The sequence below is a fragment of the Macrosteles quadrilineatus genome, unplaced genomic scaffold, assembly GCF_028750875.1.
Source record: "Macrosteles quadrilineatus isolate MER2022 unplaced genomic scaffold, UCM_ALF_1.0 Scaffold_2__2_contigs__length_208266976, whole genome shotgun sequence".
Classification (NCBI taxonomy): Eukaryota; Metazoa; Arthropoda; class Insecta; order Hemiptera; family Cicadellidae; genus Macrosteles; species Macrosteles quadrilineatus.
In genome coordinates this window covers 18,156,116-18,184,028 of record NW_026542595.1, presented here as the reverse complement: position 1 = coordinate 18,184,028, position 27,913 = coordinate 18,156,116, and the positions used below count along the sequence as shown (strand labels likewise).

General features: G+C 34.2%; 1 protein-coding gene across 1 annotated transcript in view; it reads left to right on the top strand.

The window, feature by feature from the left end:
* LOC128985567 (stAR-related lipid transfer protein 7, mitochondrial-like) overlaps window positions 1-27,913 on the top strand; it is a 101,485-nt gene that overhangs the window by 20,573 nt on the left and 52,999 nt on the right. Inside the window, exon 3 of the mRNA XM_054405176.1 lies at window positions 9,044-9,133. Within this exon, the coding sequence (XP_054261151.1) occupies window positions 9,044-9,133 (90 nt within the window). The remainder of the gene's footprint in view (window positions 1-9,043; window positions 9,134-27,913) is intronic.

Genomic DNA, 27,913 nt, shown 5'->3' with positions numbered 1-27,913 from the left:
TAAAGTTTGCTGCTATGAGGAGGTTAAGAAGTGTTTTTGCCTGAATAGTAGGCCTAAAGGATGAAATGAATAAATTTTTAAAATTTTATCAACATGTGGCCCAATTCAAACCGAACGGATGTCGGGCGGAGACGTGGCACGGACTAGGCACAGGCGAGACGTGGCGTGTTCAATGCACACAGAAGGGACGGTACAGTGGTGAGACAACCTGTATGTAGACTGGTGTTTGCTTATTTCTATTGATATCAATTGTGTTAGTTAATTTCTGTCAACTTAATTAGTTATTTCTGTCATAAGACTAACTAAATCATGGAGAATAGCAGTGAAGAAGATGACGATGACATGTTGGATTTAGTGTACTTGGCCAATTTACAAATAGTCCAGGAGCTAAGGGGGTTTGAGCATGCATGAAAGTAGTACGCAATGACAATAGACAATAGACAAATTCTTTATTCCTTCAACAATATACACATATTGTAATAGACATCGTCAAACTTAACAAGCAATAACAAAATATCAAGGCAACAAATATTTGTTCTGTCAAAAGATACATATAATACATAAATAAATGTCACAAAAATACAATATCTAATCTGTCTACAATAAGGTCATCTTAACTATGCAACAAAAACTCATATTTCATAAATTCATCTATGTCATAAAAAGGATTTTTTACTAGCCAGGAATACAATACTTTTGCAAATTTTCTTTCTGATAAATTCAGCCAGGCTTTTGGTAACTTGTTAAAGAACTTAAGACCTAAATAACTATGGTAACTCTTTGTTTTGGTTAATCTACATTTTGGTAACTGTAGGAGATGTCTATCTCTTGTTTCATAGTCATGGAATATGGCTCTTTTAGGCAACGATGGATAGTTTTTCTTTACCAACATCAGAACATCATATATATAAAGATTAACAAAGGTTAAAACATTAGCTTCTACAAATAATGGTCGACAATGTTCTGACGGTTTAGCATTCATTATTATTCTAATTGCTTTTTTTTGTAAGATTAAAATTCTCTCCATGCCTATACCATTTCCCCAAACTGTCAGACCATATCTTAAAATACTTTCAAAAAAGGAAAAATAAGACATCCTTAAACACACCTTAGTTACTTGTCTTTTTAAATTAATCAGTAAATATATTATTCTACATAACCTTTTACAAACAATATCAATCTGATTTTTCCATGAAAGACTAGCATCAATACTTATACCTAACAATGTTACAGCCTTATTTACATCAATGTTATTGCTGATTATTGTAATATGGACTGTGATGATCAAAATTACGTATGTCGCCTAGCCTATTTCAAAAGTGGTCGATAAGGTGGGGGGAGGAGGCAAACATGGCGGATTGCGCTATGCTTTAAACGCTGATATTTCGAAAACGGTAAAAGATAGAACATCAGTTAAAACGTCGTCGTAATCTTTAAAAGGTACTTTCCTGTTAAAGGGAACATTCATTATTATCGATGGTTTTTTTCTCGATATATCGATATTAACAAATTAAAACATACCAGCTGACAACTACAATAAATATTGTTCAGTATCAACAAACAATAATAAAATGAAACTGTTCTAAAAAAAATTACCTAACATAACTAACCAAACTTGCTGTAACATTTAAAAATTCCGTGTTTAACTTGCCTTTTCTGTTATCAAACGGTTAGCTTAGAACAGTTTCATTTCTTAATCCATATAATAGACTGTTTTAGCCTAAACAAGATCTCTTAGTTAGTTGTTGTCAATTTGTAATGGATCGGAAAACAAAAATATCGATATATCGAAAAAATCATCGATAATAATGAATGTTCCCTTTAACAGGAAAGTACCCTTAAAAATATGGACTACAATAGTGATTATCAGGTCCAAGGTCGTATCTCTATTAATAAACAAGTTATTGTATAAAATATGTAAAAATGGGCATAAAAATGGACTATTCGTGTAGTTTTTTTTTCCAAAAGTAGAATTAATTTGTGAGTGTTGCAAAGAAGTATATCAAATATCTTTGCTGATAGTTGTAATATGGACTGTAGTGATAAAAAATACATATGTCGCCTACTTTTCAGGTGGTGGAGAACTTGGGGGGAGGGGAGCAAAGATGGCGGATCGTGCTATTCATTGAAACGACTATCTCGAGAACGGTACTAGATGGGACATCGGTCAAAACGTTGTTTTAATCAAAAGAATATGGCCAACAGAAAAGGTTATCAGGTACAAAGTTGTATCTTAAGTAATAAAAAAGTTTATTTAACATATTTATAATATAAAGGCAACATGTTTATTCTTTATCACTAAAGTCCATATTACAACTATCAGCAAAGATATTTGATATTACTTCTATGCGACACTCACAAATTAGTTCTACTTTCGGAAAAAAACCATATTTTTTTTATATTTGGACTAACCAATAGTCCATTTTTACATATTTTATACAATAACTTGTTTATTAATAGAGATACGACCTTGGACCGGATAATCACTATTGTAGTCCATATTTTTAAGATTACAACGACGTTTTAACTGATGGAAATAGTAAAGACACAGAAGAGTTATGGCACCGTCGTCTTGCTCATTTAAGTCGGAAATCCATGAAATTATTGAAGGACAAAATGTCAACTGGTATGTCATATTCTGGTCAAGGTTCACCCTGTTTTTCTTGCATACAAGGTAAGCAAACTACAACTCCTTATTCTAAAAAGAAGAAGGGAACTCGCACAGCAGAAATTTTAGGATTAGTGCATTCCGACTTATGCAGCCCAGTGAATGTTAGTTCGCATGGAGGAGCTCAATATTTACTAACTCTCACTGACGATTTTTCAAGAAAGACATTCGGCTACTTTTTGAAGCAAAAGAATGAAGTCGTTTCCAAAAGAAATTGAAAGAAAAGAATTGATTGTAAAGAATGGAAATTGCTTGTAGAAAATGAGACCGGGAAAAGATTGAAGAGACCGGGAAAAGATTGAAGAAACTCTGTACTGATAATGGAGGTGAATTTGTGAACAAAGAGCTAGAAGATTTTCTTTAAGCTTCTGGAGTACAACATCAAACAACTGCTCCATACTCACCATCTCAAAATGGCGTTGCTGAGAGGGCAAATCGTACAATTTTTGAGAAGACTCGTTCTCTGCTGCAAGATTCTGGGTTAGACAAAAAGTATTGGGCTGAAGCAGCTAATACTGTAATTTATTTGAAGAATCGGTCTCCTACTAAAGCTGTTTTTGGGAGAACACCGGAAGAGGTGTGGACCGATAAGAAGGTTGATCTTAGTCATTTGCGAGTTTTTGGTTGCAAAGCGCTCACGTACCAAGTGGACAAAGAAAGAAGCTCGATCCCAAAAGTCGTGAGTTTTTGGTTATTGCCAAAACTCTAAAGCCTTCAGACTTGTTGATCCAAGATATCCCTCTAAGATAATCATATCCAGAGATGTTGTGTTCTTAGAGGAAAAACCAGTTGAAGGGGGAGAAGTGAGGGATAACAAATCATATAAGATTTTAGATCTATCAAATGATGACTCAGAGAATAGAGCCATAACTGAGAACGATGTTAATGATATCATAGCTGAGAATGTATCAAATCTGGAAGAGGAGATGTATACAACAGTGTATCATGAAGCAGAATCAGAGGTGAGAAAGTATCCACAGAGACAACGGAAACCAAAGGACATTGGACCTTTTCAAGCGTATAATGTGGTTCATGATCGTACACCAATTCATCATTTGGATTTTTCAACTGCTTTTTTGAACAGACAGCGGAAAGAAGCCCTAAATATTCAACAGCCTGAACACTTTGTTGTGTCAAGAAAACAAGACAAAAGGTGTTCCTGGCCCAATGCATCAAGCGTCAGTGCAATTAATCGGACTGGATCAAGTTGATAAACATTAAGGGGTAGTGTTAGAGAAGTAATATTTCTCATCTTGTCTTTACATACTCACTTGACCAAATAATAATTTAATTGTTTACCTTTTGTATGTTATGGTTTGGTGTAATTGTTAAAAAGATGTATTAATAATTTGTTCAGTATTAAAACGTTTTCCATAATATTTCTGGGCTATTTATTACATTAACTATAACTCGCCACGTCCGTGCCACGTCTCCGCCCGACGTCCGTTCGGTGTGAATTGGGCCTATCCAAGCAAACTACAATAGTTATCTTTTACAAGTAGGCTACAGTTTTTTTTAATTGTCTCTGTAGCCCAAATGTACAACACCGCTTCAATGTACAAAATTAGGCAGCCTATTTGTGTTTTAAGCTTATTAACATGGCGGTAATAAAATACCCCCGCTACAGCAAGCCTGCCGACTAAGTGAATTTCCATTTGCCTGCATTGATTTTCAATTAATCTATTAATTAACATTTATGTTTAACGAGTACCTAGGGTAGCTGCTACAGGGAAACTAATAAAGAGTGTTTTTTGTATTAAAATATCAATAGCTTAGTATCAAATAAATAAATCCGCCAAGTTTGATCAAAATATATGCATAAACAAGCCAACAATAACATTTTACGATATTCCTGGATAGGGTTCCACGGTCATTTAATGTAGAATCGTGGTCTTCTGGCGACGACCGGGTCAAAAATGATGAATCACTAACACTCACCGACGTTTCGGCCTTGATACAGATTGCCATCTTCAGGGCGACTAGACTCCGCACTGATGAAAAATCAAGTCGCCCTGAAGATGGCACTCTGTATCGAGGCCGAAACGTCGGTGAGTGTTAGTGATTCATCATTTTTGACACGGTTGTCGCCAGAAGACCACGATTCTACATTTTAGTATTATCTAGGTTACGTACCTTATACAGTCAAAACAGTTCTAAATCCAGTTACTAAAGGACGATGCGCATTTCAAAACTTTTAAGCTCTATCTTCAGGTCCGTGGATACATTTATCAATTCATCTTGTAGATTCGTCAAAATTTATCAAACATTAAAAACACATAATTCATTAGATTTATACAGGTACATGTGCCGGCTGGCGATAGATCCCGACTGAGGAAGGAGTTGACTTACTACCCTACCCCCACCTGTTGACTTTGAACTGTTGTTATCTTGGGTCTCTTAGACTGGATATCATTGATACGGTTAAATAAAACATTGCAGCCGTATTTTAGTTTTTCATTTAATACTTCATTTGGGTTTGATTTAAAAGTGTTGTAAATATGTAGTTCCTCTATTGTTGACATGTGTTGTGATTTTTTGCATTTGTAGAGAACTTCTAAGTTTTCATCAAAACTTTTTATGTCATGATTATTATTTATCAAATGTGCTGCAAATTTAGATTTTTGGTTCTTTAATGTAGGTTTGGGTAGGTGTTCAGAATACCTTTTTTTGAATGAGCGGCCAGTTTGTCCTATGTAAAACTTATTACATTGAGAACATTTTAATTTATAAATTCCAGTATTTTTTTTTCATTTCTTTTTGTACTATGGATATTTACTCAATTTGTTTGTGGTTCTGCATGAGAGTGTGATGTTTTGTTTTTTCATAGATTTAGATAGTGTATTGTGCAATGATTTTCCATATTCTATTGTGATAAACTTTTTCTGTTCAGAGGGATTGGTTTCAATGCGTTTTTCATTCCTGTTCTTTTTCTTGGAAATTATTTTGTTCACCATTTTACTTTCATATCCATTGGCCACTGCTATGTATTTTATTATATTTGTTTCAGTTTCAAAGTCGTCTGGATCCATGGGTATCGATAACAATCGATGAACCATACTATTGTAGGCCGCTAGTTTATGGGAGATGGGGTGATAAGATGTAGAGTGGATCGTGTGATCAGTAGCGGTTGGTTTCCTGTAGATGGAAAATTTGGAATTTTTGGAAAATTTGGAATCAATAGAATATGGAAAATCATTACACTATTCACTATCTAAATCTATGAAAAAACAAAACATCACACTCTCATGCAGAACCACAAACAAGTTGAGTAAACACCTAAATATCAAATTGGTGTAAATACCTGCTTCTTGTAATCCAAATTGTTGCTGTTATGACGCAACTAGTTTCGACTTATCACGAAGTCATCTTCGGGCGTCCAGGGGATGTCAAATCACTTCATCAGAAGGTCGTCAATACACATATACGTTCATACACGAACATGGTCACGGTTACGAACAAAAACACAGACACGAACATTGAAACGAAAAAAGTACGATTTAACGAGTAAAAGCTAAAAATGGTAACACCGGTGAGGATTATGCGTCACGGCCGGATGGATGTAACGTCTAGACTGCCGGTCAACGTGGTCGGTTGGCGCTGTGACGTCATTCCTTTGTTCTTGTTATCAGTCAGCTGTCCCCATTCATCCCCGACTCTCTCTCAAGTACCTTAATGTCCGTGTCGTAAATATAATTAGATTGGAAGGATAGTTTGTCATTTAAAATATTATGTTTGTCAAATTTCACAGCTCGGTATATTTCAAACTCTTCAAGTGTATTTTTGTTAAAATGGTCGTTAGATATATGCAGTATGGACATGTTGCTATCAATATTAGTGTAGTTGTGATTATCAGAAACCAGGTGTTCGGCAAAGGTTGATGTTTGAGCGGATGTTGGCTTCTTTGGGAGATGTTCTTTAAATCTTTTCTTGAAAGAGCGAGCTGTCTGGCCAATATAATACTTAGGGCAGTCGTCGCAACTGATCTTATAGACGCCAGTCTTGTCAAAAACAGGAGTTGTCGTCTGAGGCTGCTCTTTCAACAAAGATCCAAGTTTGTTAACTGTTTTGAAGGACACAATAACGTTGTTTTTGGCCATGATGTTTTTAAATTTACTACTAAGAGATGTACCAAATTCTGTTGAAATGTATGTTTTCTTCTCTTTAATTTTGGAGGTTTTTTGTTTATGTTTAAGAATCAGTTTATCAATTAGAATGCTCTGGTAACCATTAGCGACAGCAATGTGTTTAAGAATATTTATTTCTTCATTGTAGTCAGATGGATTCATTGTGTTAGAAGTACCTACTCTATGTATACTATCAACTGCCTGCCATTTGAGGATAAAATCATATGTTATTAATTGTTATGATCTATTTACTTTTTTGTTTACTTTTTATCAGTTTTGTTCTCAACCATGTTAATAAACCATCAATTGTTTTTCATCTCTTTTATTTTGTAAAAACTAATCACTCATACTATCTATCATTAACACATTGGCACTGATATTAATCTGTTTACAAAGCTATTGTATGCAGCTATCTAAATATCCATAGTACAAAAAGAAATGAAAATACTGGAATTTATAAATTAAAATGTTCTCAATGTAATAAGTTTTACATAGGACAAACTGGCCACTCATAAAAAAAAAAGGTATTCTGAACACCTTCCCAAACCAACATTAAAGAACCAAAAATCTAAATTTGCAGAACATTTGATAAAAAATAGTTATCATGACATGAAAAGTTTTGATGAAAACTTAGAAGTTCTCTACAAATGCAAAAAATCACAACACATGTCAACAATAGAGGAACTACATATTTACAACACTTTTAAATCAAACCCAAATAAAGTATTAAATGAACAACTTAAATACGGCTGCAATGTTTTATTTAACCGTATCAATGATATCCAGTCTAAGAGACCCAAGATAACAACAGTTCAAGGTCAACAGGTGGGGGTAGGGTAGTAAGTCAACTCCTTCCTCAGTCGGGATCTATCGCCAGCCGGCACATGTACCTGTATAAATATAATGAATTATGTGTTAGTATTATGTGTTTTTAATTGTTGATAAATTTTGACGAATCTGCAAGATGAATTGATAAATGTATCCTCGGACCTGAAGATAGAGCTTAAAAGCTCTGAAATGTGCATCGTCCTTTAGTGACTGAATTTAGAACTGTTTTGACTGTATAAGGTACGTAACCTAGATAATACTTTGAATAACAGTTCAGGAGGCAAAATAATGAATAAATCTGCATTTTACAATATTCTCCGTAACCAATCACTGTACAAAAACACTTTTATATAATAAATTATATGTTTTTTAAGCCCTTTAAAAAGGTCTGGAGAAAAATTGATAAATTTTGTGTTTTATGGGTAAAAAATAAGAAAACCCCATTTTTATTTTTACATTTTTGTTTTCCTTATTATTTTCTTGTCTGGTTTCCAATCGGCTTGATTGAGAGTTGCTGCTCTCTTCCAGCTGTCTCACAACTTCTAACTTTGGGATAAGCGCTATTAAATCATCAAGTTTTGTCAGTGGTGGGAATCCTGCAAGACATTTGTCGCGTTTATACCTTTCAATATTACCCTCCAGAAAGTCATACTCTGTTGGTAATAGGATTTCTGCTGACTCTTTCACCTGGATGATGAAGTCTGAAAATGACTCGAACTGACCCTGCTCCCTGTAAATTGTTTAAGTTAGGAGCTGTTGTCTTGCCCTTTTTGGCAAAAATGTATTAATTATTGTAGGGATTGTTTTACCCCTGACTTTCCAGCTCTCCTGTAATGCCATGGTCCAAACGAAACATTAGCCTACATTACATTAACCACTCCATGGTGGTGGATGTAACTTAAAACTCACTGTTGGCCTTGACACAACACATTTGAAACTGGCCACATGGCTTTGAAGAAAAAAAGTTATATGGAATGTCCCACTATTTGACAGGTTAAGTGTAAGAAAGGGCCATGTGGCCCTAACTTTCGCCTGTATAAATAAATAATATTTCATTTTCATTTCACTATATACTGTATCCCACTTTGTACCACTCTCTAAGTTATGATAATATTTATATTTTTGATAATAAATATGAGTAATATTTATGATAGTCATAGATTAAACTAAGGTGGCTCCGTAGTTGAAAACTCGACCAAAGATTGTACAAACTTGTCTAATAGTCACACTATTACCCCCCCCCCCCTTGACAGTATTATAATTTGAGAAAACCCCTTTACAAATCTTTAAATTTTACTTTTTACTATGGTATGTACCGGTACTCAAAGTATAGTATATCCATCAGTATTTATTATAATTACTGAAAACAATATTACCAACTCATTAGAATACATTCTTTTTCAATGGATGTTTGTTTATACAGAGTGGCAGTCATTTGTGGAGGAGGATGACATTGTTGTGTGGAAAAGAGAAGACTTTGATAATCATGGAAAAGGACTTTACTGTTATAAAAGTAAGTAGAATAAGAAGTTTAAGTCTTTGAACTATATTACCGGTAATTTGTTACAAAGTGCTGAAATATTTATACAATCTATTACTTTCTCCCTCTATACCATAGTATATGGAAAAAGTATTGTTTTCGTCAACATTTTTGAGTTTGAGTTTTGAGTCCGTTTTGGGTCCCTCTGGACTCAAAAAAGTTGTTTTCAAAGTGATGTCTAGATGTGTATGGGTGTGTGTGTGTGATGTGTGTGTCTGGATGTGTAGGCCTACAGAGCTAGGGACTACACCTGTGGTCCAATTTCGATGAAATTTGTTGTGTAGGTTCTAATCCATGGTATCTCCAGGCGTTTTTTCATTTTTTTTTAAATTTTGATTTTTAATTTTGATTTTACCATAAAACCCCCATAAAATAAAAAAATAGTATTTTAGAAGAAAACCCGGTTTTGATTTAACTTAGTATGTTATGGTCCTTAAAATGTTGATCTTTTTTCATTTTTTTAAGTTTTAATTTTTTATGGGGATTTCCCATAAAACCCCATCAAATAACAGAAAAATTGGATTTTATCGAAAATGGCCCGAACGATTTTATAATACATTTAGTATGTTATAGACCTTTAAATTCTGAACAAAATTGTACAAATCCAATTTCTGTAAAAATTACAGTTCAAAAGCTATTGTTATTTTTCCATAGAAACCATAAAATAAAAAATACAAAAAAAGGATTTTTAAATTAACTAGGATTATGTAGGATTTAAATTAATATTTTATGGTTCTTATAATTCTAAAAAAATAGTACAGCACCCCATTGCTGTTACAATTACGGTTCAAAAGTTATTTCAACTTTTGTGATTATTAACTACAAAATATCATAGCCTATTTATTTTCACCGCTTACCCATGATAAAGGTTGTGACGAGCTTATGGGAGAAAGTATGTGTCAGAATGCTGATACCGTTTATTTTTAGTGTTTGTTTTTACTATTTAACCCTCCGAGTGTCCATAGTTTAGGCCTTAATGTCCACCTATTTTTGGCCCCTTTGCAAGGTTTTATTAAAACGGATCTGAGAAGCTTAAAACAATGTTAATTCTAATGTTCTATATACCATTTTGTTTGGAAAATCATGGGCTTCAATATTATATATAAAACATAAGGAACATTTTTTCAAAAAAAAAATTTTAGGGAAAAAAAAAATATAATTTCAAAAATTTTCAAAAAAAAAATAAGTTTGCGCTCAATGAAATTGTATAAATTATAGGCCTATAAATATTTGAAAATAGCCACTTTGTTCTAAATTTAATGAGGATTACAAATATATAATCATATAGCGAGGTAAGTTATCAAATAAATAAGTTATGAGCGAAAAACGGATTTCAGTACATAGCGTTTAGCTAAGAATGCATAGCCTAACCATAGCTAGGAATCTGGCTGATAATTTACATCAATATCACTACCTACTTCTTCAGGATCATCAACCAGCACTTCAAAACCACTTAAATCTTCTTATAATGCACCACGTATATCACTACTTTTGATTTTTAACACTAAAACAATGATAAACGTAATAAAACACATCAGTCATCGGTCCGGGGGAACCTAGCTGTTTACAAATACACGCACGTCAGCTGTCTGCTACAATATTTTCGGAACTAAAATGAATAGCGCTTAGAGACAGACCTCTGGAGAAAGCTTAGAATATTACGGAAAGAACGATACCTAACTCGATCAAGTTCAATCCGATTCAGTCAGTCATAGAGCCTTCGCCGTAAACGATGTTTGTGCGTCATAAAAGTGACGCGTGACCCTACACAAAGTGTGTTGTGCGTCATTTTTATGACGCGTGACACTCGGAGGGTTAAATCATGGCAAGGACTGAATTTTTTTATAGCTCACAATTCTGAAGTGTAAATATGTGGTTTCCCTGGACACTAAATTAAAATACCTAGCTCAATAAAATAAAAGGGCAAACTGAATTATTAAACTCAACACTTTTAATTGAACCAACTAAAGAAGACATAGATTAAAACTATTATTGTTTTTAACAACACATTTAACAATTTAACCATCTGGTATTCATCATTGAAGTATAACATTAAAAACAGACATGTGGCAAATATTAAATTGCACTCAACACCCCTCCTCAATTTAATAATTTTACATTTGACACAATTAACAAACAAACAATCCTAACATCTTTCTCAAATTGCCAAACCGAGGTGCAGGCAGACTTTTTGTAAAAATGTCTGCAATCTGATTTTCCGAACATATATATTCTGCAGACATGATTCTCCGCTGGTGAAGTTCCCGCACAAAATTGTATTTAACATTCACATGTCTCAATCGGCGATGCTCCCACTTCTGTAGAAGTCGTATGCAAGATTGATTATCTTCCAGGATGCGGATTGGTAACTTAAGCAAAATTTGAAAATCTTCTATCAGATACTTCATCCAGAGTAATTCGGCTGCTGCTGTTGCCAAAGCTACATATTCCGCCTCTGTAGATGATAACGCAACACTAGATTGCTTCTTTGTTGCCCAACTTACAGTACTTCCAAACACTTGTATGAGATAACCTGAGGTCGATCTTGAATCTCCACTTTTATTCCAGTTTGCATCAGCGTAAGCCAGAATAATGTCATCTTGTTTGCTCTTTCGATAACATAATTTTAAGTCGATTGTTCCTTTTATATATCTTAGGACTCTCTTCAAACATTTCCAGAGTTCTTCTGTTGGGTCACTTTGATGCCTGCTTAGGAAATTTACTACAGCACTCAAATCTGGCCTTGTACCTAGCATTGCATACATTAAGCATCCGATTACTTCTCTGCACGGCTTATCAGTCCTTTTTCCGCCTTTGATTTCTAGTTTTACTTCCATTGGCGTTTTGACTGGGCAACAATCTTGCATGTTAAATCGTTTAAGAAGACTCTTTAGGTAGGCAGTCTGACTTAAGTACATTTCCCCCTCACTCCTGGAGATTTCGATTCCCAAAAATGTTTTTGGTTCTCCCAATTCCTTGATTTTAAACTTCTCATTCAACTTTACTTTAATTTCCTTGATTTTCTCCCTATTATTTCCTGCCATGAGAATATCATCAACATAGAGCACAAGATACACGACAATATCATTTTGTATCATAACGTAAAGACATTTGTCGGATTCTGATTGGGTGAAACCAACTGAAATGAGAAATGAATGAATAGCTTGATTCCATGCTAATGGTGCCTGTTTCAAGCCATATAGCGCCTTTTGCAATTTGCAAACGGAGCCGGGTGTTCCTTCAACTCCTTCAGGAATGGACATATATATTTCCTCCTTCAGTTCACCATGAAGAAAAGCATTGTTGACGTCTAATTGTTCAAGAATTAATCCACGTTCATTTGCTACAGCCAGCAACACCCTAACTGTTGCAAGACGAACCACTGGAGCATATGTTTCTTCATAGTCAAAACCCTTTCTCTGTGAACATCCTTTGATAACAAGTCTTGCCTTGTATCGTTCAATATTTCCGTCCATGTCTTTCTTCAATTTGAAAACCCATTTACTGGAGATAGCTTTCCTTCCAGGTGGTAGTTTAGTGTAAGTCCAAGTTTTGTTTTCCTTTATAGAGTTAAGTTCTTCCTTAACAGCTTGATACCAATGATCCTTATCATCACGGCCTGCAATATCCTTGTAACTTTGCGGTACATCATCGACAAAAGATTCAGCATTCAGAGCAAGAACTGCATAATCCTGTAAGTATCTTGGCACATTCCTCTTTCTGGTAGAGTGTCTTATTGTTTCTTCTTCACTTACACGATCTTCAATTTCTTCTTCCTCTTCTTCAAGATCTGGTATAGAAATTCTTTGATTTTCATCAGACAATGATCTGCGTTCTTCTTTGTTCTTGTCTTCCTTTTTACTCGATCTGGATTCATGTACATGATCGGGAATCCAGTCTTCAATTGGTGTGCTCTCAAAGTAAAATTTTTCCTCATAAAACACAACATTTCTTCCAGTGATTATTTTTCCTTCTTCAGGACACCACAGTCGATAACCATTAGGACAATATCCAGTAAAGTAACACTTCAAGCACTTGCTGTCAAATTTACTCGATATTAATTCCTTAGGTAACAGCAAATATGCTGCACAGCCAAAAACTCTTAACTTACTAAGATTAGGCTTCTCATTGTACCATAAAGCAGCAGGGATCTTTCCTCCTAAAGCTGATGTCGGACTTCGGTTGATTAGATATACGGCAGTTCGAACAGCTTCTGACCAAAATGTCTTACCTAATTCACAATTAAGTATTAAACAACGAGCCCTTTCAACAATAGTCCTGTTCATTCGTTCTGAGACTCCATTCTGTTGAGGAGTATATCTGATTGTGAACTCATACTGAATTCCTTGCTCCTCAAAAAACTGCTTCAACTCATTTGACATGTATTCACGACCATTGTCACAACGGAATCTGCTAATCTTTAGATTGAAATGAGATGTAGCCAAAGCATGATACATCTTGACGTATCGTGTGACTTCCGCCTTCGATTCTAGAGCATAGGCCACTGTGAAATGAGTAAAGTCGTCAATAAAAGTGATGATATATTTCTTACCGTCAAATGAAACTGGTGAGATTGGACCACACAAATCACTGTGAATCAACTCAAGAGGTCTGGTGGCACGTCTCCTGTTCTGATTGTAAGGAAATTGTGATTGTTTCCCTTCAACACACTTTGAACACTTTTCTAAGGGTAATGTTGAAGTATTCAACTCCATCCCATCTACCTGCGACCTGAGACTTTTAATACAACCATAGCTCAAATGACCAAGCCTGTCATGCCACAGTTTCATTTCTGTTTCAGTTGAAGAAGCTGACAAAGCTTTTTGTTGCAAAAAATTTAACATATATAACTGAGAATTGTTTCTTTTTGCAACCGCAACAGTTTGATTATCTTTCTTAATCAAGCCACATGAATTTTGAAAGATAACACAAAAACCATTCATTTCCAATTTTCTTACTGAAAGTAAATTGTAACTAATTCCAGGTACAGATAAAACATCTTTGATTGTTATTTTAATTTCCTTCCCTTCAACAACACTAGTGACATACAATTCCCCTTTACATTTTGCTTCAAGATAAGTTCCAGACTTGGCTACTTTGATTTTAATAGGCTGTTCTAATTTCTTAAAGTTAGAGAGACATACCTCATTACTGTTAACCAGATGTTCTGTTGCTCCAGAGTCTAATATCCAATTTACGGTATCTGCTGAACAGTCTTCACTTGATGCTCCAAAACAAAATGATCTTCCTGTTTGGTGTCGACCACGTTCGCAGAATTATTTTTCTTTGATGGGTTCTGTGGTAATTTGACTCTGCAGTTAGCTCGTTTGTGTCCAAGCTTTCCGCATCTGTGACAAGTGAAATTGAACGAGTTGCCAGAAGTTCCTTGATTTCCTGGAAAATTTTTCTTTTTCCCTGGTTGAGACTGGAAGGCAGTAGGAGGTGATGTACAATCAAATTCAATTTTTCCAACGCCCCTCCTCTTTGTCTCCTCTTCCAGCAGTCTGACCTTCACAAAGCTTAGAGATAAGTCCTTCATTGATAGAGTCTCTATGGCCGTGACAACGACGTCATATTCTTTGGGCATGGTCAGTAGTAGATGACAAACAATGTCAGATTCCTCGACAGTTGCTCCTGTAGAACGTAACTCTCTTATGACTTTGTCAAATTTCAGAAAGTGACGATTTAAAACATCATTCTTCGCATCAAACTTCATTGTTAGTAACTGCTTCCTTAGTAGAAGTTGGCTAGCTATTCCTTTCCTTTCAAATGTGTTGCAGAGAGATTGCCATAGTTCAAAAGCAGTTGCCTTGTCTTTTGCATATTCCAAATGGCTGTCCGCAATACGCTGTATAATCTGCGACTTGCACTTTCGATCTTGTTTCGCTAATTCCAACAACCTTGCTTCCTTCCTCTCTCGTTGTTCATCTGTGTCTTTATCCAGAAATTCAACTTTGGTAACATAAGATTCCTTTACAAAAGATAATAATTCTAATTCCTCCAGCAGAGTTTCAATTCTAAATTTCCAATTGCTGAAATTGGTTCCATCCAACAATGGTATTCGATACTTTTCATGTTCAGTTGCCATATTAATTCAATTTCATTAGCCAGGTAAAAAAAATATTAACAAATTCCGTATTTAAACAGCCCTGGGCCCATAACCTGTAAATATGTGGTTTCCCTGGACACTAAATTAAAATACCTAGCTCAATAAAATAAAAGGGCAAACTGAATTATTAAACTCAACACTTTTAATTGAACCAACTAAAGAAGACATAGATTAAAACTATTATTGTTTTTAACAACACATTTAACAATTTAACCATCTGGTATTCATCATTGAAGTATAACATTAAAAACAGACATGTGGCAAATATTAAATTGCACTCAACATGAAGATTGCAGTACTGTTGAAGTAGGCCTAACCTCATTTGAACCACGAACACAAACACGCTTCACAATAATATCACCATCATGCTTTTAAGTTTATGATCACTAAAACCGTAATATGGCTACTCTAATAAATTTGGACGAATAATATTACAAAACTAACTAACTAAAAGTGTTTACTTATTATTTTATTAAATATTACAACTACAACCTGTTTGCCGGTTGGTGTACAACATACACTGCGGGATGTAAACAAAGCTACACTAGCGCTCAGCAATCCCAGTGAAAATATTGAGAGTCAACATCCAGTGGGCCAGCTCAAATCGGCCCACCCTGCTGCACCAATACATTGTTCCCTGATAGTCAAGCGCCACCCGCTGGCGTTGCCTTGTCCATTACGTTCTTATGGTAGCTAGAAGAGCCTGAAATCTGTGGCCCACCAATGTGTTACGAGATAATTGCATTAAATAAATATATAGGATGGAGAGGACACAGCTAACTCACCTGATGAAAGCAGGGTGTCTACCAACCGGGAAATCCGGGAAAACCGGGAATTGTACTTAATTTTTTACTGGCCATGAAATGTACGGGAATTGTCCTTAAATGCCAGACTATATCCTTAAATTTTTAATGGGCAATAATTTTATCGATCGCTAGTTGGTTAGGAGCACATATAAGGTTTATCAGATGTTTGTTTAGTTTACATTTTCATAAATTTATTACTAGGATAATTGTGCAATAAAAAACCATTAGAAGCTCAAACCCATTAATATTTTATCACCACAATCAAGTGTCAAGTACTTCCAAGAACAGCAAGAACCGTGAAAGTAGCTTAGGCCATAAAAGTTTTATCACTTTTATTCCTTTACAACTTCCATTATTTATTACTTGGGTTATTATTATGAGATCCCAAACCTATTTAATCATGGAAATAATAGTTTTATTATAATAGCTGTTAAATTTAACTTCTTACTTTTATCTTCTTGAACATTCAATTTGCCGATGGCCATTGCCTACTGTCATAAAACTGTTTATGGTTTCATATTAAACTTGTAACTAATCTACAGTATTATTTTGTAAGTTAAAACATTTTTTTATGGATATTACTTTCAGTTGACAAAACCACAAGCATTGTTGTTTGCATTAATTGTAACGCAGACCTACTTGGTCTCAAATCATGTCATTGCATTTTCTGTATCTTTGTCTTATATTGTTGGCTGTTCAGGTTTCAATGTTTTTGTTTTCCATATTTATTTATTGTGATATATGCTTTAAGCAATCTAAATCTTATGAACTAGAATGATGATGGTGACTTTGCTTCTATTATAACCTCATTGTTGTAATTGATTCCAATAACTTTGCAAATGAAAAGACAATAATCTTTCACTGTGCTTACTGGTAGCCGCTTACCATACCGATTTTGTACCGAGAACCGAGGTACAATAAATGTATTAAAGATTTGTTTCAAAAGTAGTCGAGAACTTAACGTTGTGCTGGGGCGAATCATGCCTAACTAATCTACATAGATCGGATATGATATGATAATGTTTCCATGACCGATCGAGATATTCAGGATTTTGTCGCTATTGCGGTAGATGATGATTGGGTTTCTCTGTTACACTAAGCTTTACCCGAAGTTAATGTTTGCTCATTTCAATAAATTTATATTTTGAAATTTAACTCTTGTCTATTATTACTTACTTTTCTCTCTGGTACAACTACAACGAAGAACAATATTAATACTGTTTGACAAATCAGGAAAATATATTCGGTAATCAGTGCGACAACGGTTACGACAAAGTGTCCTTAAATGTACGGGAATTGTCCATGAATTTTTTATCCAGAATGTAGTAGACACCCTGTGAAAGGTTGCAGACAGGTCAAAGAACACATAAAACACACACATAATAATACTTGATATTTCGCCTCTTTCAGAGGCTTCTTCAGAAGTAGGCCTAGATGGCAGTTACAAGAACAACAGTTTAAAATAGGATGACACAGTTTGAATTCAAAATGTACAGGTTGTCCAACTGACACTACACAAAGCAATAAATACAGGCACATTGCAATATTGTATTTACATATAATATGTATATTGAAAAGCAAAATTTGTTTTGTTCATGAAAATAAATACTTAATAGTTAGCTGTTAGGGTGTGGATAAAAGGATATTATCTAATGTTGAGGTTAGGTGGGGTTCTGGAGTAGGTCACAAACTGGTAAGCTAATTCCCATCTTCTGAGCATTGAACTATTGCATTGGTTTTTTGGCAATGATTTTAGAGCTTTTATGGTGAAACAGTCATAAATAGAAGTTGGTGGGATAACGCATGTTGTGCAATGTGCAACTGGTTTTTCCTTGCTAGTTTTAACATCATGTCGATGGCCGTTCATGCGTTTTCGGAGAGTCTCGGTTGTTAGGCCTATGTACTGGGCTGGACAATGTGAACATTGAAGCTGGTAGATAAGGTTTTCTGAGCTGCAGATATGATGGCCTTGGATTCTGTAATTTTTATTATGGTATGTGCTGGAAAAAGTTTCTGTAGGATAGTGTATCTTGCAAGATTTACATCAGTTTTCATTGAATGGGTATGAGCCCGGTCTAGGTTTCTCAGATGGTATTTTTGGTGGATTTGAGAGTTTTGGGTGGACTAGCATATTCCTGAAATTTGGGGGTTGCCTATAGATTATGGAAGGGGCTCTTGAAAGGAGGTTTTTGGTTTGGCTGGAGGACTCTAGGATTTTGAAACCAGTTTTGAGGAGGTTGTTTAGATGGGTCCACAGAATTGGCTAACTCTGGAACTCACTAACCCCATGTTAAACGCCCTATCTTCAAATTTGGTCGATGAGAGGAACTCGCTAACTTGTTCGGTTTCGGAATTGGCTAACTCCGGAACTCGCTAACTCGGTCCCTCGGCGGAACTCGCTAACTCCCAATCAGAAGCCTCGTCCAATGGGAGCCAAGCACGAAGATTTTTGGCCAGTGTTGCCGAAAGTGTAGTACCTATATCGTATCGGTAGCATAGTGTCGTATCCTACGAATAATTAGGAGTAAGAGCAACGTAGCCGATAAAATATATATATTTAGAAGTATGTTTAATATTATTCTTATGGTTATTAGGGTAGAAAATGCATTATAGTCTTACCATAGACTAACCAACACAAGTAAACTTTACATCCTATTGTAAACTTTGAAGCTTGTTTTTGTGTCTAGTTCATGTCCGGTGACACTGATCGCTAGTGTCGACGAAATTGTGTTTCTATTATTTTATAGTTAACTTCATGATTTGTTCTTTACTGTTTGGTTATATAACTAGGGTACGTGTTATAAGTTGTGATTAAAACGTTTTATTTGGTTAAACGAGGTTTTAAATGACTGAAAACAAGAAACAATTGTAAACAAAACACGACCTCTCTAAAGACAGTGCACCGGACATAACTAAGAATAAAACTTGTCTTCAGCTGATCCTTAAGTATGAGAAATGTACTAATATAAGGGAGTATGTTTTATATGTGGTTTTCTTACTTAAATAGTAGTTTATTGGGATGCAAAATGATAATACTGTACATTTAATTCGGATATTATACATGTTATAAAATATCTATTTTTGTAGTCCACCATTTGTTTCTTTTATTCGAATAAATACCATTTTGTTAACTTCTGCAATAAAATTATTAAGTTTGTATTTTATATACTGGGCTCGTAACCTTTAATCATAAAATTGAATCATAAATCATGATAAAATTTACACGTTAAACGTCATTACAGAAATGCATTGCAGTGGTAATTTATTTTTAAATAGAGCTATTGAATTTAAATAAATATTGATCAATACATTATAAAGTGGTAGGCCTAATGTATTCATGGATTGCATTAAAAATTTGTCTATGCATAGATACAAATTGCAAATTTCTATTATTGTAGGCTATTAGGCCTACTGTAGTGTACAACCCGTGTCATCCTCTTAATTTTGTTTAATTAATATTAATTTTACCTACGTCTTTCAGTATAGACCTACTTTTTTAAAGATTTTAGTTTTTATGGTTCTAAATTGACCCAGGCGTTCTTGTTTGTTACCATTTTTATGAATGGTGGCTATAGCTAAAACTACCTGATCTTATCTAAAAACAAAGCTATTGTCTATTGAGTAGCTCAGTACCGGGGAACAGGGAACCGAGCAATGGCTTGGTATACACTCGATTATAAAAACAACATAAAGGAAACCCAACACTCAAATCAGGAAAATCTGTCAAGTCGTTGATTAAGAATCGTGAATTAAAATAACCCTGTTCCGTTTCATTATATGTATTATATCTTCTCCTATTATTTACTAGAGGTGCATAGGTGTACAATCTAAAAACTGTTTAAAACATGTAACGTTGTTACTAAAAAAGTCATCACATTTTAGAATTAGGCAACTATTTACTAGTAGACCTACAATGCTTTGGTTTAAACTATTAGGCCTAGATTTAGGCCTAAGCTATTATATAATTGATATGAAACTTAGTCTATAGGTACGTTTACACTGGGATACATGTATGAGAACTTGTGTGAGATACTTGTTTGAGAAACAAGTTTAAAGTATGAGTACACAAATCACTAAACTTGTTGAACCACATTAGTGTATTTACATTTGTAAACATGTTGATTGTTAAAAATTGTTTGTTTTGTTGGAAATACCCTACTGTTGTTTAAACTGTGAATTGGATGCCGGTAGTGACGAAGAGGAGTTTCTATACTTATCCACTTGTACACTGCTGTTAATGCAATAAAAAAAAAAGAAAACGTCGGTGGTGGCAGCGTGAGTTTTTAAAGAAATAAATAAATAAAATACATAATATAATATAATATAATAAATAAATATTAATTATAAATATTATAATTAAATAAATTTTATAATTATAATGAATTATAATTATAATTAAATAAAAATTATAAATAAATAAATAAATAATATGATATAATACGGATACAACACAGTGAAACTGTTCAAAACTCAGCAGGTCACCTCACACAAGTCAAATGTTGAAACAAAATTTTGTTCACTCAAAATGTATGAGGAAATGTTGAAGCTCATACAAAATGAGTGAGCTTTTGAGTGAGCAAATGTTTCTGGATTTGTTAATTCAACAAGTATCTCACACAAGTTCTCATACATGTATCCCAGTGTAAACGTACCTTATGTCATACTATTTAAACGTAAGTTGGAAGATTCAACTACGAACATTTAATTTTAAATCTATGAATCAGTTATGAAAGTTATTTGGTTGATTACTGTATTAATTGATGGTTTTGGTTTATTACGACATTACGATTAAATTTGTTTTCCGTGTTTGAGAACTTGCGTGTATTTTAGCTTAATTTTGTTGATGTTTAATTATTTAGTACCAATTAAACAGAATTTTCAATATTTTTCATATTTTATTAATTTTAGCGAATTTCCCTATAGGGAAGTAGCTATTACCGTAGGTGGCACGGTAAAACCTAGGCCTGGGACCGATTTACTTTTTCATTTTGATGTCCCCAGAGGCCAAAAACACCATTCGTTCAAATTTTTATATATGTATATATATATATATATATATATATATATTAGGGATGGACGAGATTGGATTTTTAGTTCGAGACGAGACGAGTCGAGATTTTTTATTTCTCATAAAATTTCGAGACGAGATCGAGACGGGATTTCCCTTCTCATACACAACGGGAAATGCACATTCAAAATTTTAACTGATTTTGTAACATTGTTAGATGACTGTTTGAATACAAAAATAATGATAATAGGCAAGAATATTTACAATCTTTTATTTTAAAAAATCAGCATAACATTTTTTTATTAATCACGCCTAACATATTAAAAATGCCTACGATTAGGAAACATAGTGATATCAGTTAGGATTGAGTTCAACTTATCCTAAAATAAAATAAATCATAAAAGCAATATTAATTTTTATAAAATAGTTAGGTACTTGTTTTGACTTTTTATAGTAATAAAACATTCCTCACACTGCTTACACTTAACAAAACTTCTCAAATGTTATTAAAGTAATACTAGTGGCTTGTAGGGACATAAGTCCCTAAAAAGCTCAAATGTAAAACAACATATTGCAATTCAGGTAATTAAACAAACTCAGATTAACGTTATCTCAGTGTCAGAATAGGCATCCCTACACCATATCTTTTGTGTAAAAACCAGTTTGTTGTTCTTCTTTGTTTGCTTTTGTTGATGTCATTTTCAATAAATAATTTGAATCACTCCAGTGGTTTAACATGAAAAGGCAGCAAACATATCATTGTTTGTGAATAAATACTGGTTTACTAAGGTAGCTTAATCTTGTGGTTAATGAGGATAAATAAAAGCTTCCCTGTTTGGAATTTTAAAAATTAATTGGAGGTTCGCCTTTAGATGAATTGAAGACGCCTGTAATTTCATCTGCAGTAGGCTTATTATACCTACGACGATCCATATTTATCCTGTCTACAAACCTAAGTTATAATTCACTGTCACCTTGTACAACCATTTCTTCCGAAGCTCTTATGTAAATTTGTGCAAATGGATTTTCTAATAGAATTTCACAATATTAGAGTTTTGACAATATTTCAGGTTTTAGGTCACTATTTTCTCGACGCCTTTGACGAATTTCTGTTGCTGTTGATGTGTCAATAATGTACAATTGGCCATACACCTTCATCATATTGAGGCAGCAAATCTGAGATTGAACGATAAATCTGTCCTTAAATTTTGAAACAGTATGGTCCTTTTCCTGGAATAACTTTCTTACTGGCTGAAAAATAAGCAAAAGCCATCGCACTGTTGTATTGTCGAATGAATTTATACAGTTGTGGGCTCTCTTTAAACAAATTTTTAAGTTCTACATTAGTTTTTGGCTGAGGAAGGTTAATAAGTCCGTTATGGCAACATGTCATAAAATGATTATTCGTTAGTTCTTCTCTAAAATGAAGAGCACTACATTGAATGCACTCTTGGTCCAGTAATCCTGCATCATGAATATTTACATTTCTCTCGTCTACCATGGGTCTCCTAAAAAGGGGTTGTAACATATCTTGATTAAGTTCGTCATTATCTACTCTTGCTCTTCTACGCGCACTATCATTCCAATGAACAGTTCCCAGCCTTTGTGGTCTTCCCCTGGCGTTCATATTAATTACAGTACTTATAATTAAAAGAATATATATCCAGCAGCCTACATACCAAAACATCTTGAATCCCTGGTGATTTTATAAAAGTATGATTGAATATGATTACTCTACGTTGTATATTCACTGCACAAAAAAGATGCCGGTATTTACTTACGAAGGAATGCAAATACACCATTAGTTTTTTGCCAATAACCAATAACATTTATAGGTTATTTTAGTTGTATATATTAACACAACCTTAACCTTAAAATGTGTAGAAATATAAAGAAAACAACATCATTTAAAATAAACTTGAACATATGATTTAAAAATTAAAACAAAACAGAAGTTAGATTTACTTTTGACTCTTTGATTATATATACAGAATATTTATTCTATGTCGTTTATTCCTTTAACACGACAATAACGTAAAAACATGAAAAAATGAAACTGAGTATATGATTTAAATATAAACAAAGAATGCAGACGTTTTTCCGATTAATCTTCAAGATTTCAGTTTTATTATAGTATACATTTCATAGTTGACTGGCTAAAAGTAAACCAAATGCGTGTATTGATCACTGTTTTCAAGATATAGCACGATCAGCTGTATTGAAGTAAACATAAATCAGCAGTAAATTACTTCTAATGCTATTCTTATGGAGAACATTTTATCTATATCAAAGGCTATGAGTACACAGATTTTCAGAAATACAACTAATACAAATCTGTGGCACAGCTGTTTTAATTTCAAAAGATGTAAACAAATTAAACCCCAAGTTGTTTTAATGGGAAAAGTTTTATTCTGTTGCGAATTTATGGTAAAAAAATAAGAAAAATGAATAGTTTTCCCTCAAAATTCACGTCAAAACCTTTAAAATAAGATCCCTCCCATCCTTCTACGGCCATCCAGTCACTCACAATTTCTTTACAAAAATTTGACTTACGGAATTATATATATAGACTAGCTGACCCGGCGAACTTCGTATCGCCTAAGTTATAGGTTTCCCCTAAGACAGACCGATGGAAAGAAAGTACCGTTACGTTTAATTTTCAAGATGATCTCGTTCGCATCGCTCAATCACGTCCTGGTTGAAGTTCGTTCGCTACGCTCACTCACCTTTGGGTTGGAGCTCGTTCGCTACGCTCACTCACCTTTAGGTTGGAGCTCGTTCGCTGCGCTCACTTGCCTTCAGGTTAGCTCGTTCGCTACGCTCACTCGCCTCCAGGTTGAAGTTCGTTCGCTACGCTCACTCACCTTTTGGTTGCAAATTAGCTGTTGTCATAAATGTAAAAGCAATAATAGTGCTGCACCCTGTTGGTAATCCTTGTAACTTTAATGCTATTGAACATCATAGAACAGAACCAACTTGTTTAATTGAAACAGCTGTTAAGATTCATTAATTCCATTTCTCATAAGGTTAACATGGGAAACTCCAGAGCCACTGGGGCGGAGCCCTTTTAAGAATTTCGAAACGGGAAATAGTTTACGTCCGATTCGCATACCTACAGAATTTACACACCAAATTTCATAACGATTGGTGAAGTCGTTCCGGAGGAGTTTGCAGACAAACACTGTGACACGAGAATTTTATATATTAGATTATTAAAATAATTAAAGTAATATTTACATTTAAAGAATTAATTAAATAAGAACGCCTTCGCAAAGGAAACGCAACTACAACACGCTCCTGTATTGTGGGTATTGCATTAACTTTCTGCAGGCGTTTTTAATTTTTATTTTTTTATTCTTGTCTCGATAAAAATCTCGGCCAAAAAGAAATCTCGTCTCGTGTAACGAGATTTAAAATTTCCCGAAAATTTCCCGAAATTTCGAGACTTGACCATCCCTAATATACCGGGTGTCCATAACCACCCGTACACCCCTTTCAAAACGTTGGAAACATTATCTTACAAACAAAAAGTAATACAAAACTTGCTAAATTGGGTACGGTCTACCAAATGGTGATAATTTCAAATCCAAAATCACACCGGAAGTGGCTTTTTCAGACCGGAAGTTGACTTTTTTAAATGTAAGCTACCAATTTTGATTACAGAATCGGATTCTACGTTGAAAAATGCATAACTTTTATATAAAACATTTTTTGAAAAAACTAGTTTTCTACCTCTAATCCCCTATTAAAGTCAATAATTTTGGGTCATTCATCTGTCAAAGTTACTGGAAACAATAATAGAGAAAACAAATAACAAAGATTACATAAAGATGATGAATAGAATCAGCTGTTTATTGTAAACACCTTAGTAATTGAGTAACAGCTGGTCTACACATTGCTTAATTTAATTTTTGTTTAAATCATTTGTTTTTGCATTTGACCATTCTAATGTAAAAACAAATTATTTTTTTATAAAATGTGATATTAAGCAATGTGTAGACCAGCTGTTACTCAATTACTATAGTGTTTACAATGAACAGCTGATTCTATTTATCACATGTCTTTATGTAATCTTTATTATTTGTTTTTCTCTATTATTGTTTCAAGCAACTTTGGCAGATGAATGACCCAAAATTATTGACTTTGATAGGGGATTGGAGGTAGAAAACTAGTTTCTCCAAAACATGTTTTATACAAAAGCTATGTATTTTTCAATGTAGAATCCGATTCTGTAATCAAAATTGGTAGCTTACATTTAAAAAAGTCAACTTCCGGTCTGAAAAAGCCACTTCCGGTCTGAAAAAGCCACTTCCGGTGTGATTTTGGCTTTGAAATTATCACCATTTGGTAGACCGTACCCAATTTAGCTAGTTCTGTATTATTTTTTGTTTGTAAGAAAATTTTTCCAACGTTTTGAAAGGGGTGTACGGGTGGTTTTGGACACCCGGTATATATATATATATATATAGATTTATATATATAAATAGGTGTCCGTGAACACGATAACTTGAGTAATTTTTGTCCGATTTTGATCAAATTTGGTTTAAAGGTGTAAAGCGGGATAAACTTGAATAAGTTCGCGAACCAGCATGATCGGACTATGGGAACGGGGGTTTATGGGGGGTTTAATGGGGTAAAAATAGGTTTTTCCCATTTTTGACACTAAAAACACAAAATTTCACAATTTCTTTCTAAACCATTTTGTAGAGCTTAAAAAAAAACAAATAATTTAGTATATTGAAGCGTTATTATTCGCCTAATGGTTACGGAGAAAATTCAAAAAAATTGTAATTTTAAAATTTCCATGTTATTCTTATGGAGAATAAGTAAACTGTTATAGTTTGCTTGTTTATGAACATATTTAAATCAAATTTGGAAAATACATTAATTTCTTACTAAAATACAGTACCTCTTAACATTTTACATTAAACAAAAACACTTTTTTATCCTCCCTGTTGCAGCAAACCTAAGTACTCGTTAAACTAATTCTATTTAAATAGTGAATTAAATGTGATATTTTTAAGGAGACATCTTAGTTTAAATCCAATCAGGCAAATGGAAATTCGCTAAGTCTGCAGGTTTGGGTATTTTTTATACTGATAGCATTTTTGTTTAAGATCAAAATCATAAACATTTAATTAATTGGCCATTGTACAGTTCAATAAAAAAAACTTGTTCATGACTTTTTAATTGTCTTTTAATTACTTTGGGCTAGTTATCTGTTCAAACATTTACTGTATCTTCATTGACACTGATATTTTGAAATACGGCAGTGTACGATTATATTGTCTTGCAAGGTTGGAAACGCTCTATGCAGTGGGTGCGGCTGGGTTAGCGAATTCCGCCGCGAGACAAAATCGAGTTAGTTAATTCCTGACTGAGACGGTTAGCCAGTTCCAGAGTTAGCCAGTTCCGACACACGACCAAGTTAGCCAGTTCCTGAGTTAGCCAATTCCTACGTCTCGTTTAGTTGTTGCAGGCCAGGGTGGTAAGTGGTTATCAAATTTACTTGAAGATGGTTGGTATTTTTCTTTGTAGTTGGACGTGGGTTCTGAGCTGCTTGGATCTGAGATTTTACAAGAGTGCCAGGATAGCCTCGGTTTTCGACTTCGAAGGCTTTTTGAAGTTGGGTTTGTTATTGTGTAAGGTCTTTCGGTTCTGAAGTTAGGCGATTACCCCTTAGGGCAAGACTGTAAGGAACTGATCTCTTGGTGTTATTCGGATGACAACTAGAGAAATGGCGGTTTGTTGGTGGTTGGTCGGTTTTATGTGGATAGATGTGGTAAGGTTATTGTTCCTTAGCTATAGCTGATTCTGTTTCAAAACTCACTCTGGTTGGAAAATTTTTTTCATTTGGATTTGTGCTTGGTAAAACATTGATATTCAAACCTCCTGCCCAAATAATGAATTTATACATTTTGTCTAAATAATATACAAGTGCACTTAACCTATCTAAAAATAAATCCACAGAAGAGGAAGGTGGCCTATACATTCCCACAACAACAAATTTAAAATTTTGAATCTTATATACTGCAGCACAAAATTCAAATTGTTTTTCCTCCTGCAAATCATCTAACAAGTGGTGAGGAAAAACCACCGGTTGACCCTTCAGCCCACTTTTACTCAAGATCAAGACACCTCCATTTTTAAATTTTGTTCTACAAAAGAAAGAATCAACAGTATAATTTTTAATATTTAATCTATCTAGTTCACATTCTTTCATATCAATTTCCGATAAAACTATAACATGAGGTTGTATAAAGTTATTTGCAAAGGATCAATACTATTTTTTAAGTTCCTAATGTTTTGATGAAATAATTTTAGTTTCCCTTTGTGTTTAACAGAACGACTTATCACGTTATCATTTGCGATCTCTGGAGTAAGTAGTTTAAAGGATCATCAGCCAGTGTGTCAGTTTTTAAGAAACCATTTAGATTACTAGAATCGCCATCTTTATTACTACTATTTTCACAAATACTAAAGCCCATTTCAATTTCACTGCTCTGCTTTTTCACTACTTTCACAAAACCAACACCAGAGGGAGGAATACCTTGTGCAATCTGCTGATGCGTAGATATTGTTGGCAGGCTCCTCTCCGATTCATTTGGGGCAATCTCTTTAACATCTGATAGGAAACGATGAAGATCTGTTTCCTCAATTGGGGGCAGGACTTGAAAGACAGTTGGCTCAAAATTTTCTTCCAGATTTCTTGTTGAACAACATAACAGCCTGTCTTGATCTTCAGAGGTAGCCATATGTGAAGTATATGAAGATGTTGTTTTGTCCAGGGTCTGAGTGGGGTTGTCAGTATTCTTCATGATTGGGCTTTG